This window comes from Alosa sapidissima, chromosome 12, assembly GCF_018492685.1.
Source record: "Alosa sapidissima isolate fAloSap1 chromosome 12, fAloSap1.pri, whole genome shotgun sequence".
Lineage (NCBI taxonomy): Eukaryota > Metazoa > Chordata > Actinopteri > Clupeiformes > Clupeidae > Alosa > Alosa sapidissima.
This window is the reverse complement of record NC_055968.1, coordinates 11,568,310-11,585,319: the sequence shown is the minus strand read 5'-3', so window position 1 is coordinate 11,585,319 and position 17,010 is coordinate 11,568,310. Positions and strand designations below refer to the sequence as shown.

General features: G+C 39.7%; 1 protein-coding gene across 1 annotated transcript; it reads right to left on the bottom strand.

Moving 5' to 3' along the window:
- Positions 1-9,388: 9,388 nt before the first annotated feature.
- igfbp1a (insulin-like growth factor binding protein 1a) lies at positions 9,389-12,608 on the bottom strand. Its single transcript, XM_042057621.1, has 4 exons — positions 11,999-12,608; positions 11,684-11,838; positions 11,036-11,164; positions 9,389-10,549 (listed from the first exon to the last, which is right to left on the bottom strand). Exons 1-4 carry the CDS (start codon positions 12,381-12,383, stop codon positions 10,424-10,426), a joined length of 795 nt encoding a protein of 264 aa, XP_041913555.1. The 5' UTR covers positions 12,384-12,608; the 3' UTR covers positions 9,389-10,423.
- Positions 12,609-17,010: the final 4,402 nt, after the last annotated feature.

Sequence of the window (17,010 nt, the reverse complement as noted above, 5' to 3'; positions counted from 1 at the left end):
GTTGGGTTGGCTTTGGGGGGGGGGGGGGGGGGGTGGGCAATCAATCCTAAGAGTCTGATCATTGGCCCTCCAATATCTGTGAGTTTGTCCTTTTTAAAGTGAATACATACTTTTCTTCCTGAGGAGATGTGTGTGCACTTCCTCATGAGTCAGAAAAGTTATTTATGTAAGAAAAGTATATAAGCTGATCCAAACTCCACATTTTTTTTCTTAAATAAATATATATTCAATGGCATGTTTGTTGCACAGCTGCTTTCAGTAGCTTGAGGTCAGTGTATTTTCGGGGGACTATAATCACTAAAGAATGTCTTTGATTTTTTTTTTTTAATTTATCAACATTGAGCATAGTCTTTTACTTTTTATTGGGACAACTGATCTTGGAACAGCTGTGTGGTTTTGTATCATCAAGCTGCTTCCTCAGTTAGCATAAGCTTAATGAAGTGCTTTCTGGTGCTACTTTTAGTTAAGCCAAACAACGCTAATGCTTCATTAACGTGAAGGTCTTTGCAGAATATAATCTTAGCTGGTCAGAAGCTGAGTCACAGAATAAGCTAATCTGAAACTATGGAAATGTAGACTAAATGTAGCTGGACTCTGAAGACTTGGGGAAGCTCAATTCTAAGGGCTAACATGTCTTCATCATGACTTCTCTAGTCTAAGTGCTTTACAAACTTTACTTTACTTGATTAAGGATATACTGAGGTAGGCTAAAGTAATCTTTGCTACAACCAAGCTTAGGTGCATGTGAAAATAAAGGAAAAAAAGCATGGCCAAAGTTGTGCTCAGAGGTTAGCTATGCTAGAGCCAAAATGTACACATAACTAAGCTTACTTTAAAAGCTAACACTAAGTTTAGTGAAGCTGTCATAGCCCATGTCTCTCTTTTTGTGCAATGCCAGGATCTCTTCAGTCACGGGTAATGGTGTGTTCTTTTGTTTTGTCATCATTTGAAAGATTTTAATTCTATGAAAGCTTTTCATGTTACTAAAGTAGAAATTACACATACTGTTTTCTTTGAAAGGAGAATTGTACTTGTGAAATATCATTTGTATTTAATGTCTTTTTTAAATAAATAAAAACAGACTATTTTAATTTAAGAATGAGTTTGAGTTGTGTTCATTGAATGCATGCCATGCACTTTCATACAATTAAAAAAAAGACTAATTAGCATGTGTAGTGGAGAGATGGTTAGACAGTAAACAGTAACTCTAACTAACATATTGTTTTGTGACTTATCATATCAGAAATTATGATGAACTAGAATGTAATGCCAGAGGAATTACAATAGTGGATGGAAATCTGCTGGCTTAATGTTGGTGGGGAAATTCCTTGAAAAAAACCCCCCATTAAATCACTTAATCTTTGAGTTCATACAAACCCTCGTACCAAAAGACCTTGTGTGTCAAGGCGTTCTTGAGATATAACACTCAAGGTGTTTTTCACCTTGACATTTGACCTTTGACCTCCAACATCAATTCACTTCATCTTTGAATCCATACAAATACTCATACCAAATTTCAGGCATGTATTTCAAGGCATTCTTGAGATATCGCACTCAAAGTGTTCATTGACTTGACCTTTGACCTTTGACCTCCACCATCAACTCACTTCATCTTTGAGTCCATACAAACACTTGTACCAAATTTGAAGCACATGCGTCAAACCGTTCTGGAGATATAATGCGCAAAGCATGAGATATGGCTGTGACTTTTATTTTGACACACGGGAAACACTTTAACAGGATGTGTAGTTTTAGAGAGCACCAGATTGTATGCATTAGAACCTGAGACAGTTGATTTCACAGGTGACACCTGTGTCAGTGTTCTAATTAGCCCGGGAACTACTCTGGGAGCTTAACAAGCACAGCTGCCTTTAGGCCATTATGACATCACAGCCTTTGAAGTCTAAGGGGGAAAATGTATCTTTTTAACATTTTTAATCCCCTATTTCTCAAAAAGTATAAACTTTTTTAAAAATCTGAAAAAATAACTCTCTTGCCCCACTCCAGACCTTCACAACGGTTATTTCAACATGTCTGTACGTTAAGCGGTTAGAGTCGCATTAATTCTTGAAAAGGTAAAAAGAAAAGGTTATAATAATAACTAGAAAAGCATTTCCTGAAGGAAATACAGTGCATGAAAATGCAAAAATATGACGTAAAAAAATCCTACAGAGTAAAAACAAACTATATTAGTTGCTAGGTAGATGAGGTTTAATATAGTTGGAATGACTGAACAGTTAAATAAGTGGATAGTTTAAATGGTTAAATTATTTAGGTAGATAGTTGACGATAACTGACAGTTACTATGCTAACCACGTTACTCAGCTAACTTAGCTAATCATTTTTAGAAGTTTTGCTAACTATGCTAACTAGCATGCTAGCACGCTAACTATGCTAACCACGTTACTTAGCTAACTTAGCTAATCATTTTTAGCAGTTTTGCTAAAAATGCTAACTAGCATGCTAACATGCTAGCATGCTAACTATGCTAACCACGTTACTTAGCTAACATAGCTAATCGTTTTTAGCAGTTTTGCTAAAAATGCTAACTAGCATGCTAGCATGCTAACTATGCTAACCACGTTACTTAGCTAACTTAGCTAATCATTTTTAGCAGTTTTGCTAAAAATGCTAACTAGCATGCTAACATGCTAGCATGCTAACTATGCTAACCATGTGACTTAGCTAACTTAGCTAATCGTTTTTAGCAGTTTTGCTAAAAATGCTAACTAGCATGCTAACATGCTAGCATGCTAACCATGTGACTTAGCTAACTTAGCTAACTAGCTACAGTGGGTAGGAGTCACAGTTGATGACAAGTAACAGTTACAATGGCTGAACAGTTAAAAAGTTCAGTAGTTTAAAGGGTTAAATTGTTTAACAGTGAAATATTGTAGTGAGGACTTTTATTTTGAAACAGTTTTTGGCAGAGGAAGCAGTTGAACAGGATGTGTAGTCTTAATAGGGCCAGTTTGTATGCTTAAAGCCTGAGACTGGCAGTTGGTCCAGGTGGCCCGAACACCTGCCATAGGATTCTAATTGCTTAACGGCCGTATTGTGATGTCATAATCATAATGTTAAGTCAATGGGGAAATTTTGATAGTTTTTAATTAATAGTTTAAAAAGTATAAAAGTTACAAAGCTGAAAAATACATAGCACCCATGTCCTAAGTAAGACCTACGTAACATAGTTTGAATGAAGTTTCTACGTTAAACGGTTGAAGCTGCATTAAGTGCGTTAGAAGAAGAAGAATAAGAACTAGAAAAGCATTTCCTGAAGGAAATACAGTGCATGAAAATGCAAAAATATGATGTAAAATATCATACAGAGTAAAAACAAACTATATTGGTTGCTAGGTAGATGAGGTTTAATATAGTTGGAATGACTGAACAGTTAAATAGGTGGATAGTTTAAATGGTTAAATTATTTAGGTAGATAGTTGACGATAACTGACAGTTGGAATGGCTCTAATGTTTGCTAGCAGTTATGCTTACTATGTTAACAAAGATAATAATGTAAACCAAGTTACTTAACTTAGTTAATTTAGCTAATGTTTTCTAGCAGTTTTTTTATGTTAATAATGTTAATGCTGTTAACTATGTTAAAATGTTAACTATGCTAACCATGTGACTTAGATAACTTAGCTAATCATTTTTAGCAATTATGCTAACTAGCATGCTAACTATGTTAACCATGTGACTTAGCCAACTTAGCTAATCATTTTTAGCAGTTATGCTAACTATGCTAACTAACATGTTAGCATGCTAGTATGCTAACTATGCTAACCATGTTACTTAGCTAACTTAGCTAATCATTTTTAGCAGTTTTGGCAAAAATGCTAACTAGCATGCTAACATGTTAGCATGCTAACTATGCTAACCATGTGACTTAGCTAACTTAGCTAATCATTTTAAGCAGTTTTGCTAAAAATGCTAACTAGCATGCTAACATGCTAACTATGCTAACCATGTGACTTAGCTAACTTTGCTAATCATTTTAAGCAGTTTTGCTAAAAATGCTAACTAGCATGCTAACATGCTAGCATGCTAACTATGCTAACCATGTGACTTAGCTAACTTAGCTAATCATTTTAAGCAGTTTTGCTAAAAATGCTAACTAGCATGCTAACATGCTAGCATGCTAACTATGCTAACCATGTGACTTAGCTAACTTAGCTAATCATTTTAAGCAGTTTTGTTAAAAATGCTAACTAGCATGCTAACATGCTAGCATGCTAACTATACTAACCATGTGACTTAGCTAACTTAGCTAATCATTTTAAGCAGTTTTGCTAAAAATGCTAACTAGCATGCTAACATGCTAGCATGCTAACTATGCTAACCATGTTACTTAGCTAACTTAGCTAACTAGCTACAGTGGGTAGGAGTCATAGAGTCTGTCTCAATTGGTGTACTTATGTGAGTACACTTTTGTGTAGTACACTATGTGCACTGTGTGCTTACTGGCGGAGTGCGCAAATTTTAACAAAATAGTATTGTCTCATATCAAACACTAACTCCGTGCACTTCACGGAAATGACGATCGCAAACATTTTAATATAACTTTATTGGCGTCCTCAATTCGACAGTGACATGGTCATACTGTGTCAAAACATGAACCGTTTATGTTATAACTTGCTTGTACCTCCGTAAAGTCTGTTTTCCACTGCTGCTGCTTCAGCTTTCTCAACCGCGATTACCACGAGTTTGAAAACGCTCCCTCCCCTTCCGCTATTTGGCCAAGATGGCGTCCGTTAAGGGCGAAAAGTGTCCAGCGTTGCACACTCAGCTTTTTGACCGTTATGAGTGCACCATCCGGGAACTTGCAGCGCCCTTCGTGTCGTTGGAATTTTCAGTGTGAACACCCTCATGCACTCAAATTAGGTATTGTAAGTGCAGAAGTACGCGATTTGAGACATAGTCATAGTTGATGATAAGTAACAGTTACAATGGCTGAACAGTTAAAAAGTTCAGTAGTTTAAAGGGTTAAATTGTTTAACAGTGAAATATTGTAGTGAGGACTTTTATTTTGAAACAGTTTTTGGCAGAGGAAGCAGTTGAACAGGATGTGTAGTCTTAATAGGGCCAGTTTGTATGCTTAAAGCCTGAGACTGGCAGTTGATCCAGGTGGCCCGAACACCTGCCATAGGATTCTAATTGCTTAACGGCTCTATTGTGATGTCATCAGCCCATGTTAAGTCTATGGGGAAATTTTGACTAGTTTTTAATTAATAGTTTAAAAAGTATAAAAGTTACAAAGCTGAAAAATACATAGCACCCATGTCCTAAGTAAGACCTACGTAACATAGTTTGAATGAAGTTTCTACGTTAAACGGTTGAAGCTGCATTAAGTGCGTTAGAAGAAGAATAAGAATCAGAAGAATAAGAAGCCTAGGAAGAACAGTACAGTGCATTTTCATGCACTGTAACTAGAATGTAATGCCAGAGGAATTACAATAGTGGATGGAAAGCTGCTGGCTTAATGTTGGTGGGGAAATTCCTGGAAAAAAAAACATTATTAAATCACTTAATCTTTGAGTTCATACAAACCCTCGTACCAAAAGACCTTGTGTGTCAAGGCGTTCTTGAGATATAACACTCAAGGTGTTTTTGACCTTGACATTTGACCTTTGACCTCCAACATCAATTCACTTCATCTTTGAATCCGTACAAATACTCATACCAAATTTCAGGCATGTATGTCAAGGCATTCTTGAGATATCGCAGAGTGTTCATTGACTTGACCTTTGACCTTTGACCTTTGACCCCCTCCATCAACTCACTTCATCTTTGAGTCCATACAAACACTTGTACCAAATTTGAAGCACATGCGTCAAACCGTCAAAAAGTTACTCTGTTGTCCAACTCCAGACCTACAAAACGGTTATTTCAACATGTCTGTACGTTAAGCGGTTAGAGTCGCATTAATTCTTGAAAAGGTAAAAAGAAAAAATGGTTATAATGATAAGAAGAAGAAGAAGCCAGGAGATTTCAAGATAGTGGATTCCATCCACTATAATAAGAAGAAGTTAGGAGATTTCAAGATAGTGGATTCCATCCACTATAATTATTCAGATTCAACTTCAACAGTTAAGTGGCTGTGACTTATTTACAAGTAAATAAGTCACAGCCTGATAATCTTGGATTCAGTTATGATGGCAATAGAAAAGATGGGGCAGTGCTGCATATTTGTGTGTGTGGCACATGCTGGGTGTGTGTGTGTGTGTGTGTGTGTGTGTGTGTGTGTGTGTGTGTGTGTGTGTGTGTGTTGGTGGGGGTGTGGGGGGTTGCTGTATGTGGAATTCCAGTGCCCAACCAGCGCAAATACAGTGTGGGTGGAACACACTGGTAAGAGTGCAGCCCAGCCCCCTCAAATACCATGCTAAAGTTAGCCTGGAACTCCATCTCAGAGATTACCACGATAACAACACACACACACACATATTGCCTAAATATACCCTTTTAAATAGGACAGGGCCTAATCAAAATTTGGAATTCATTACCTTCATATGCAAAATTTAATCTTACAATCCAAAAAAAAAAATCCAACCTTGAAGGGAAGCAAGTTTATTTTGAGAAAAAGGAAAATCTCATAAAGAAATAAATATTTTTAACAAAAACACATTGCTCACAATGATTGGCAACCCTGCTTATAATACCTTCTTAAACCTTTGCCAATAAAACAGCTTGTAATATTTACCTATGACACTCCATAAAGTTGGAGAATACAAAGCAAAAGATTTAAGACTGTTCGTCTTTACAAAATCTCCCCAGATCGTCCAGATTCCTAGGTCTACACTTGTGCACTCTCCTCTTTGACTCACCCCACTATTTTTCTATGGAGTTTAGATCAGGGGACTGAGATGGCAATGGCTGAAGCTTGATTTTGTGTTCAGTAAACCATATTTGTTTTGATCTGGGCGATTGTTTTGGTTCATTGACCTGATGAATGATCCAATCATGACCAACTTTTAGTCTTGTCAGAGACTGACAGATTTCCTTTGAAAATGTTCAGGTTTTTCTTGTTGTTCAGTTACCATGCGCCTTAATTAGATTCCCAAGGCCTTTGGGAATAAAAACAGCCCCACAATACCACAGCGCCTCCACCATAATTCTCATTAGGTATGGGTCTGGGATTATTTTCAGTATAGTCATTCTTCTATATATGCTAAAGACACCTAACGTGTTTCCAGCCAAAGAGCACAATTTTCATTTCATCTGACAATAGACCACACTTCCAGACAAAGTCACTGTACAATTTAGTAACTCCTGCCATTTACATTGGTAATTAAATGTCTGGACAGGCTGTTACCTGGCTGTTAGCAATGAGGTCACTTTTTAAGATTTTTTGGGGGACTTGGTGACCCCAGACACCTTTGTCTGTAACTTAAAATAGTGGTTCTTTTGCCTATCTTTCCATCCTCCATACTGTATGTTGGGGCAAGATAGCCTTGGGTCTTTGTCCAAGCATGTTTGTCACATTTCCAGTTGATTAGAACCATTTAATCATTGTTTTAACTGTAAATATAGACATTTTCAACAAAGTACCTAGTTTGTATAGACATTCCTGACACTTTCTTTTCATTTAAATTTAGTGTGCCTTTCTGATGTTGAAAAATGACTAGAGGATTTAGCCTCTGTGTCACTTTATTTTCATACATTAGTGAAAAAGAAAGTCATGAACTACTTCTAAAAGTTCACAGACACTCTGATTAACTTAAATAAGTTGAAATTAGATAGGAAAATGCTTCTGTTAGGTTTTGTATATAAGATTTTTCTAGGGGTACAAATAATTGTGAGCATTGTGTTTTCGTTAAAAATATTTATGTCTAGATTTTCCTTTTTCTCAGAATACATTTTCTTCCCTTCAAGAGTGGATTTTTCCTCATTGTTTTCATTGTGAGAGTACAATGAATTCTGGAGGATACTGTATGTATATGTATGTGGCCTACATATAGACATTAGTGGCAATTACTATACTATTAGTGCTGCGTGTGCCTATCTATAATTTTAACAGAATGTTAAATTGGGATCATTGGTTTAGTATTTTTATCAGGGTAATACTTTGTAGATTTAGGTACAGGGAAGGTGGTAAAGTTTGAATCATCACTGATTAAATGAAAGTAATCCTTGTCTGGCTACTGTCTTAATGGCTTCTCATTTACCCAGACAAGTATTTTTCTCACCTGACAGCAGATCAGGTACAGAACAGATACCTTACCTCCTGATTCATTCATTCCAGAGAAACAACGCTGCTTTGTGTGTGAACCTGAGCACTAATTCATATTTGATGAGATGTGACCTGACCACACAATCTGATTAAGAATCACTGAGTCACAAATTTGGAATCTGTCTTTTAATTGTTCTACCATGTGTCTCGTTTATGTATTATCTTTTCAGTTTTATTTACTGTACCTTTTAAACTATTTTTAACTATTGCCCTTTATGCTTTTATTTACTATTATTCTTTATTTTTGTGAATGTGCAGCTTATTTAGTTACATCTGTGTATGAAATGCACTACATGAATAAACTTAACTTGACTGGTTTGTGTATGCCAGCTCAGCTGCTGCACTGCAGTGGCCACGTCACTCGGTTCATATGCTGTAACTCAGTCACAGAGTTTTAAATAATATCTTGAGGTCGTGTGAATCTACAGTGAGAAACTCTGATTTTATCAGTGAGTGTCCAGTAGTCCCTGGGAACAAATATACTAATGAACATGTCACTTATTAAGGGTCAATTTGCATAAAAGCTAAATAAATGTTACGATGAATAAATGGGATAGAGATTTTGCTTTTATCTTGCCCTTGGGATAGTCCTGTCAGTGTTGCACAGACTCTGATGACGATGAAAATTTGTGCAGTACGTACCCTCGGTGAACCAATGCCTACAGAAATAAGCCGCCCTTCTCAATCTGTTTTGTGTTGGACAGATCAGGTTTAAAGGCACCGCTGACATGTTTTTAACATTTCCAAAATCATTTTGATGGCACATAACCTCATTACATGACGAATGCCACTTCTGTCATTGTCTGAGCGGCCCTCTGTGGGCGATTACCGACCTAGCAACTTTCTAGTTGCCCCCTACCCCCCCTCCAGCCCAAAATCGAAACGGAAAAGGGTTGCTATGCTACAGGAATTCTGAGATATTTTTCTACAGACTGCTGTCGCTGCATTCCCTCTATATTATATCAGAGTTATGTTCATACTTTGTAGCAAAAGACACATACTTAGTCTGTTTATTATTGCGTTTTCAAGGGTAGGGGGACCACGAGAGCAAATCTTGTTAAGGGTGCCTTTAAGTATCATTAGTCTGCTGCTAAAATTCTGTACACAGTTAATATCAAGATCCCCCTTGAAAACAAACACACATTTAGGTCAAGCCAATTATCTGATTAAATATTTTATTAAATATATAGATATGTGTATATGCCAAAAGAAATTACAAAATAGTGTACAGTATGCATATGGATGAACAGTCCTTTGGAATTCAAGAAACTGACATGAAGATAGACAAAAAAAACAGTGTATCCCAACCGCGTCACACTTAAATCACATGCACAGCACTTTAAAAACAGACATTCACTTCTTCTATGCAAAACAGACACAAAGTGACTGACACACACACACACATATAAACACACACATACAATACAAACACACATTTCGCATGCATATCTAATGCTATGAGGTAGTTCAAACATTCGGATCTGACCCAGGATCTGGGACTCAGCATGATGCCACCTCAAGACCCACAATGCAGCTGTTCCCAGGTCAGTGGTGTCTTCTCCCCTTTAGGACGAGGACAACCAGATAAGTAGTACATGTGCTGGATCGTTTCCTCCAGCACACATACATATCAGTGCCACAAACCAAATAAGACATCAGTCAGTGCACAAACAAAAACAAATCCAGAAAAAGTACAATTACACAACAGAAAACAGTAAAATAACAGTAAACCGTCGCCACCAAATGCGACATGCAGTGTATCTGTGTGAGTGTGTGTGAGAGAGAGAAGATCAGAGAAGTTTGGTCACAGTGATTCCCCTTCTCCATCACACACCTCAAAACATGAACATAAACATACCATAATAAAAATAACAATAGAAAAAAAATAAAATAAAAATATGGCAAAAGGTTATAAATATTGACATTATAAGAAATATCCAATATCAATATGAATACACAGGGTTGAAAATAAATAAGATTATATAGTGCATGTAAATACATATAGAAATATCAGTTTTCCTTTTATGGAAAAAAAATAGATTTCTTTTTTTTTCATTTCAGTGGAATATGTCACCCACCGACAACAGCGCATGTACCTGAATTACAGACCCCCAGATGTAATAGACAATAAATAAATAAGGCTTTTTTTTAAAAGAAAGACGTCAGTAGTGATGAGCGAGAGGAAGGCGTGCGTCAGTGATTCTGCTCTAGGGGACATTCTGAGTCTTCCGGAAGGTCGCTGCTCCCGAAAATCCTCTTTCCGCTCCAGAGTGACACACACCAGCACTTCCCCCTCGTACCATCCAGAGATGACTCACACTGTGAGGAAGCAGAGATCGGTTCGGTCAGTCAGGCCCCCAAAGACACAGATACGCTAGTCCCCAAACTTTCACATCCTGTCCTTTTTAAAAGAGCTATTTTAGCAATACACACACACACACATACACACTTCTCCAAATGTGTGGTTATACATTCCTGTTCAGTCATGCTACACCAAAGCAGGGAGTGATGACATCAGATTCCAACAGGGTGTGTGTGTGTGTGTGTGTATGTATGTGTGTGCACGTGTTTCCAATTGTAAAGAGAGATTAAGCTGAACAAGCGCCCTAAAACTGAGCCTACACAAAACAGAGCTGCACTCCCGTCCTTTGGCTCACATACACACAGGAACTGGCAAGAACTGAATCAAACACAGACTCACATACTGCCAAACATACTCCCACAATCACAGAGATACCTACACACACACACACACACAAACAGGTGAGAGAGAAAGCAAGATACATAGATACATAAGATAAATACCTGTTTGGCTTTGTAGCGTCCATGTTTGTCACAGTTGGGTAGATAAAATCTGGTGAGCTTGTCGCCCAACTTCTGCTGGGATTTCGAGATCTTCTCAAGTGCCCTTTGTAATTCAACATGACAGGGGCCCTGTGAGACAGAAAGGAAAAGCAAATAAAAAAAAAACAAAAAAACACATGAAACATTCCAGACATTTTCGGTCAATTTCCCTTTTAGCTTTTTAATCAAGAGACTGCTACGACCCCTACATTCCTGACGCTCATACTTATAGTGGCACTAACAACAGGAGCCGCATTATGTGTTTGCAAGAGCAGCCTGTAAGCACGTCTGCGGGCTTTTTCTCACGTCGAGCATACCCTACCGAAGGCATTCGAGCACCCCCTGCTGGTAACTCAAAGGCCAGCTCTATCAAGCAATCACGTAGTCATTTCACATGTCACCTTTTGTAGTATGTGATACATCGCAATCATTCCAGGGAGTTTAAGATTAAGGCACTATAACTATAGTAGCCATGTGTAATGGCAAAAGTTGATACAGAACAATGTTTCCCACACCAATCACGCCCCCCACCCACACACACACACAGAGCGAGAGAGAGAGAGAGAGAGAGAGAGAGAGAAGAAAAAGAAGAAGCACAACCCTTCTCACCTGCTCCACTAGTTTCCTTTTAATGGCGTTCACTTTGGCTTTCATGCTCTCTTGCGCTCCGGCAGCCACCCGGGGGTCGATAGGCTTTCCGTGGCCGGAGAGGAAAAGGGGGTTGCCGGTTTCTGTCACCACCGACCCGTCTGTCTCACTTGGATCTGGGAAGAGAGAGGGGGGGGGGTTAATATACAGAAACACTTTACATTTCGAGATGCTCATTTGTTTAAGGGAATCTATTAATCCTAGGGAATCCATTAATGTTAAGTTATTATTGTATTAACTTCCGATAAACCCGCTTGCAATATGAGTAAAACATACCAGCAGGCTGTGGCGCCTGGCTACGTTCCGTATCAGCATTGGTGTTTTCGGTGCAGATGCCATGCCCTCGGCTGAGCGCATGAAGAGGTCGGCTTTCGCCGGGCTTCGGTAGGCAGCGATAACCAGACCCACAAGGCGCTGTGTAGAAGCCACACGAGTCTCCGGCCTTTAATGCGCACGCCTTGCAGCAACCGCAGCCCGGCTCGCGTAGAACCTCTTCACAACTGGGATCCACCGCAGGGCATGAGGCCAGTCGCTCCGGTGAGCACGGGGCGCAGCGGATCGGCTCCGGTGCCGCTGCAACAGGCGAGCACCGGACGCCCGGGGACAAGAGCAGCGTGCTTAAAGCTGCCATGACAAAAATCTCAAGATTCAATCGATTCATCCTTCAGGCTCGATTTAACCAAGATCAAACGAATAAATAAATAGAATCAATAGAACGCTTCAAGTAACACCGACGTCCTGTTGTATCTCTGGTGATAGCTTCTTTTAGAAGAGATGACTGATCCTCCTTCACTGGCGAGTCGGTATTTATGCGGTAGCTTGCGCTGGCTCGGTGCCTGTAAATGTTTGACGCGCGTGGGCGACATCATGAATGAGTTTTTTTTCTCGTGTTCTGCCCTGGAAGAAGGTGTGGGGATCCCGGGGGCTTCTGATTGGCTCACTTCAATGTCCGGTCTCAGAGGCATGTTTTGAATACAACGCGCAAAACACGTCAGTATTTATTTTGGAAGACTAGTCCCAGTCTTCAGAGACGTTTGATGTGTATGCGTGCGTGTGTGTGTGTGTGGGTGAGAGCCCAACGTTTTAGGGGGGCAGTGTATGTCTCTAGTCTCATGTAATCTATGTATGGGTCTCCTATACATATCGCCATTGTATGGGGCGCATACAGTACATGAGGCAAGTTTCCATGAAAGTTCAATGCAATGAGACAGCCTGAAACGTCAGCTGTTCGTTTGCTCAACTAGAGTTAATTAATGATGTCGAAATTGAGGCAATCGGAGTTCCTCACAAAAGCCCGTCTATCTTTGGGACAAAGCAAACAATGTGCCTCATTCACACACCCTTTTCCCTGAGTTACCAGTCACACAGTCCTAGCGCCCGCTTATGACGCCAAATTGGAACAAACAGGCAGTTCTGCCCCGTCCAATTTGGCTTGTCACTTCACTGCGTCTGGCATTTCATTAATGTATCCTCTCTGACTGCAATAACTTATTGGGCTGAGTGAGAAAGCGAGTCGTGGCACCGCGCCCTGACGGACCGGTACGTGACCCTACTCGCAGGCGGATGGAAGCCCCTTTTTGGTAGAAAACTCCCATTGTGATTAGGCTACCCATTTCCTGCGGCGTAATTATAGACCCCAAATGTGTGTGTGTGTGTGTGTGTGCGTGCACGCTCGCGCGCAAAGGGGGCAGAAAGAGGACATGATAAACAGACACATAGCTCTTGTTTTGGCCCAGCAAAATATCTCGTGTGATTACAACCGGGGAACACCATGCTAGTAACTAGTGCAATATCCTTTCAATACAGAACACATTGCACTGCTGATTTAACAGATGCCCATTCACAAATATTAGGCCAAATTGCTTGGCTCCCTCTGCACTTGCCCCATAGGGAGGACATTGTATTCGATCAATTAGGTTAAACATTTAAGAGCTCAAACTCGATGTTAACATGTTAGCATTCCTGCGTTTCATCGGGCCTGGCACATATGCAACCGCGTGCCAGGGTTGCATCACGTCTGCTTGGGAGATCCCCGTTCAACGACGTGACGTCACCAGCACATACAAAAGCTTTTAGAGAGTGGTGGCACAGCACGAGGTAGAATTAAGTTTTTATCCGGTCAGTTGTAGTGACTCCATAAGCTTAGTCCCACTAAGTTCTAGTAATTCTAGTAATTGTCGCCTGTGTGTCCAATATTTGACATATCGGTGCATTAATGATATTTTGTGTGTCATTTCTGCATTAGTAGACTACATAATTTGAATTAGTCTATTAGAATAGCCTCTGAATACAATGTCATGCATGGCATGTATCCTAATGCATATACAACACACACACACACACACACTTCAACAAACTTCTTCACCATGAAGGTTCAGCTCTGGTTGCATCATCCTTGTCACACCTGATATTTTCAAGTGTTCCAGGTCAAGGTGTCTAGGCTTAAGTCAAGGAGGATTAATATACAACATATGGCAAACGATGATCTTACATTGAGTCATTCATTACATCATCATGTAAATAAAGAATATGTTCATCCTGACAACCTGAGTTTACATCTGATGCGATTGTGTGAGCAGTTGCACTAGGGGAGCTCTGACTGGTAGAGGAACGCCCCTATTTGTCATATACTCTTACCAAATCGTTTCAGAAGTGTAGCAATCTTGTAAACGAAGGTTTAAATGCAGTTGTTTCTTCATTTCCAAAGAAATACACGTCCATGCCAGATTAGCAATTGTATTACATGCCCGTGTTTTAGGGACACTGGAAATGGGCTTCAATGGCCTCTTGGCCAGATGGACCTGCAGAGCAAATCCCAAATTTGCCAAAGGTTCGTATGGGTATTACAGGTTAACAGGGACATTGCTTTCACCTGATGACACAAGGCCATGTAAAGGGCAGTATTTTGTATTTTATTTCTGAGATACTGCTCACCCAGGAATTTAAGGAACCAAGTTTCCATTGAGTTGAAAACCATGGTGATCAAACTACTCCATGCTGCCATGTTTTAAGTGGGATGGTGAGGGTCATGGTATGGTTGCGGGCACAGGCAGAGTCCAGGTTCGGGGTAAATGGAAAATAATGCAGAGGACTACTAGGTCAAGGTTTAAGGGTGAGTTTCCATAAGAGTCAGAGGAGCAGAGGTGTGTTAAAGGTCTGCTAGAGTGTAATACTGCGCACACATGCACATGTGTGTGTGTGTGTGTGTGGGAAAAGTGGGTCACATGTTCTCCCATACATAGTTTTCCATTGTATGTTGCTTCCTCTCTCTTCTTTTTTTCTCAAACTCTCTCTGTGTGTGTGTGTGTGTGTGTGTGTGTGTGTGTGTGTGTGTGTGTGTGTGTGTGTGTGTGTGTGTGTATTTGTGTGTGTGTGACTGTGAGTGTGAATGAATGAATTTGCCAGGCGGTAGTTAACTAAACAATGTTACTTACAATGTTATGCTGGGTTTCTTCCTTTTTGGCCGAGAGGAGAGGAAACTTGCGCACACACACACACACACACACACACACACACACACACACGATTGTGATTCTGCTCTTAAGGTATGTGCATGTGTGTGTTTTATGATGGTTCCATGGTGTGAGCGTTTAATTACCTGAAGGAAATTGATCATTAACTTTGGTATGGGAAAACTGTGTCAAAAGCTTTGAATCACAATGAGTAAAATGAGTGTTGGCCTCCCTGCAACAGATAAAGTTGCATTTGAACTGTGAGCAATGTGGCCTTCACTTTACTGTTGTGGCTTTCAAGTTCACCCCCCCCCCCCCCCCACACACACACACACACACACACACACATACACACACACACACACACACACACACACACACACACACACATACACACACACCCTCTTCCCAGTAAATTCCGGGATTTCAGGATGAGGGGTGGAAATGAGAGTCAGAGGAATCAAAGAGGCGGACGTGCCTTCTAGAATCACCTTACACAAACACACGATAAAAACACATACAGCATTCAAACACACACACACACACACACACACACACATTCAAATGAAATTGTTCATTCAAATGAGAGTCAAATGAACTCAATGCAGAGTACATTTGCACGTCATAGATTTGCTATGACACAAAAAGCACAGAATCAGCAACAGAGTCGAACATGTTGATTTGCACAGAGTCAAATCAACATGTATGCATACACACACACACACACACCATGACCTGTTTTGACATAACTGTGTTTTGAAGTCTTTAATGACTCTCAGTCATGAGAGCTACTTAAGGACAGCAGTTGTTTTCATCAGCTTATTTTTCTCAGTCTCTGTGTGTGTGTGTGTGGGGGGGGGGGGTGCCTGTGTGTATGTGTGGTGTGTATGTGGAGGATAATGACTGCGTGTGTGTTGTTTTTGTGCATTAGGTCTATTACGTAAGCTTTGTACCTAGGTCAATGCCCTCGATGATTGCAAATGTTATTCAAGTCATACATACACACACACACACACACACACACACACATACACACACACACACACATACTCAAGAACACACGTATGCAGGCCGAGGTCACCACCAAAACAGTCACCATGGTAATGCAGGAAATGACTCCATGAGTTTAATTATTGAATAGCCACATTCCAGAAAAAAAGAAACATGGGATCAACCAATATGACCAGTCAGTCAGTCGCTACGGCCAATCACGTAGCAGTCACTCATGAGAGCAATGGTTTTTTTTTTGTTTTTTTGTTTTTATCAGATACTCTTGCAAGAATGCCTCCTCGCTGTTGTGAATGGTTTATATAGTATAAAAGTGCTATATTAATTCAGAGGCTCTGCACTAAAAAGATTCAATGTCAGAGAGTTCACTTTAGAGATGTTTTTGTGATGTCACTCCATAATTATATTTCTGTATTTTCGTTAAGATGTTTTAAGTTCATAAAAAACTACAGAAGTTACTTGCAGTATGTTGACACCATTTTTTAATTGGGCACACTGTTATTTTTAAGTGTTTTTATGTGAGGGTTAAGAAATGAGTGATGAGTGACATGCGTTAAGTTGTGTTGACAGGAATACGCCATACACACAGACACACACACTCAACGCACACAAACACACACACACCCACGCACACACACATACAAACTGTGAAGGTCAGCTCTCAGTTTACTTGACGGGAAAATGTGTTTGTTTAAATCTGTTGGTTTAACTTTTAATGTCAGTTTACATAAATATGAGACGATAGCGTCACTATGTCAGACACAAATGTGTGTGAAAGTATGTGTGTGTGTGTGTTTTTGTATGTGTTCATAAGGGGATTTCAAAACA

What these genes read in the sequence shown, in the direction of transcription:
- igfbp1a (XM_042057621.1), bottom strand. Translation starts at nt 12,383, where the DNA reads ATGAATCGATTGAATCTTGAGATTTTTGTCATGGCAGCTTTAAGCACG. An exon ending in AAAGGAAACTAGTGGAGCAG is followed by an intron (nt 11,165 to 11,683) that starts GTGAGAAGGGTT and finishes TCTGTCTCACAG; the next exon opens with GGCCCCTGTCATGTTGAATT. An exon ending in GACGCTACAAAGCCAAACAG is followed by an intron (nt 10,550 to 11,035) that starts GTATTTATCTTA and finishes GCTTCCTCACAG; the next exon opens with TGTGAGTCATCTCTGGATGG.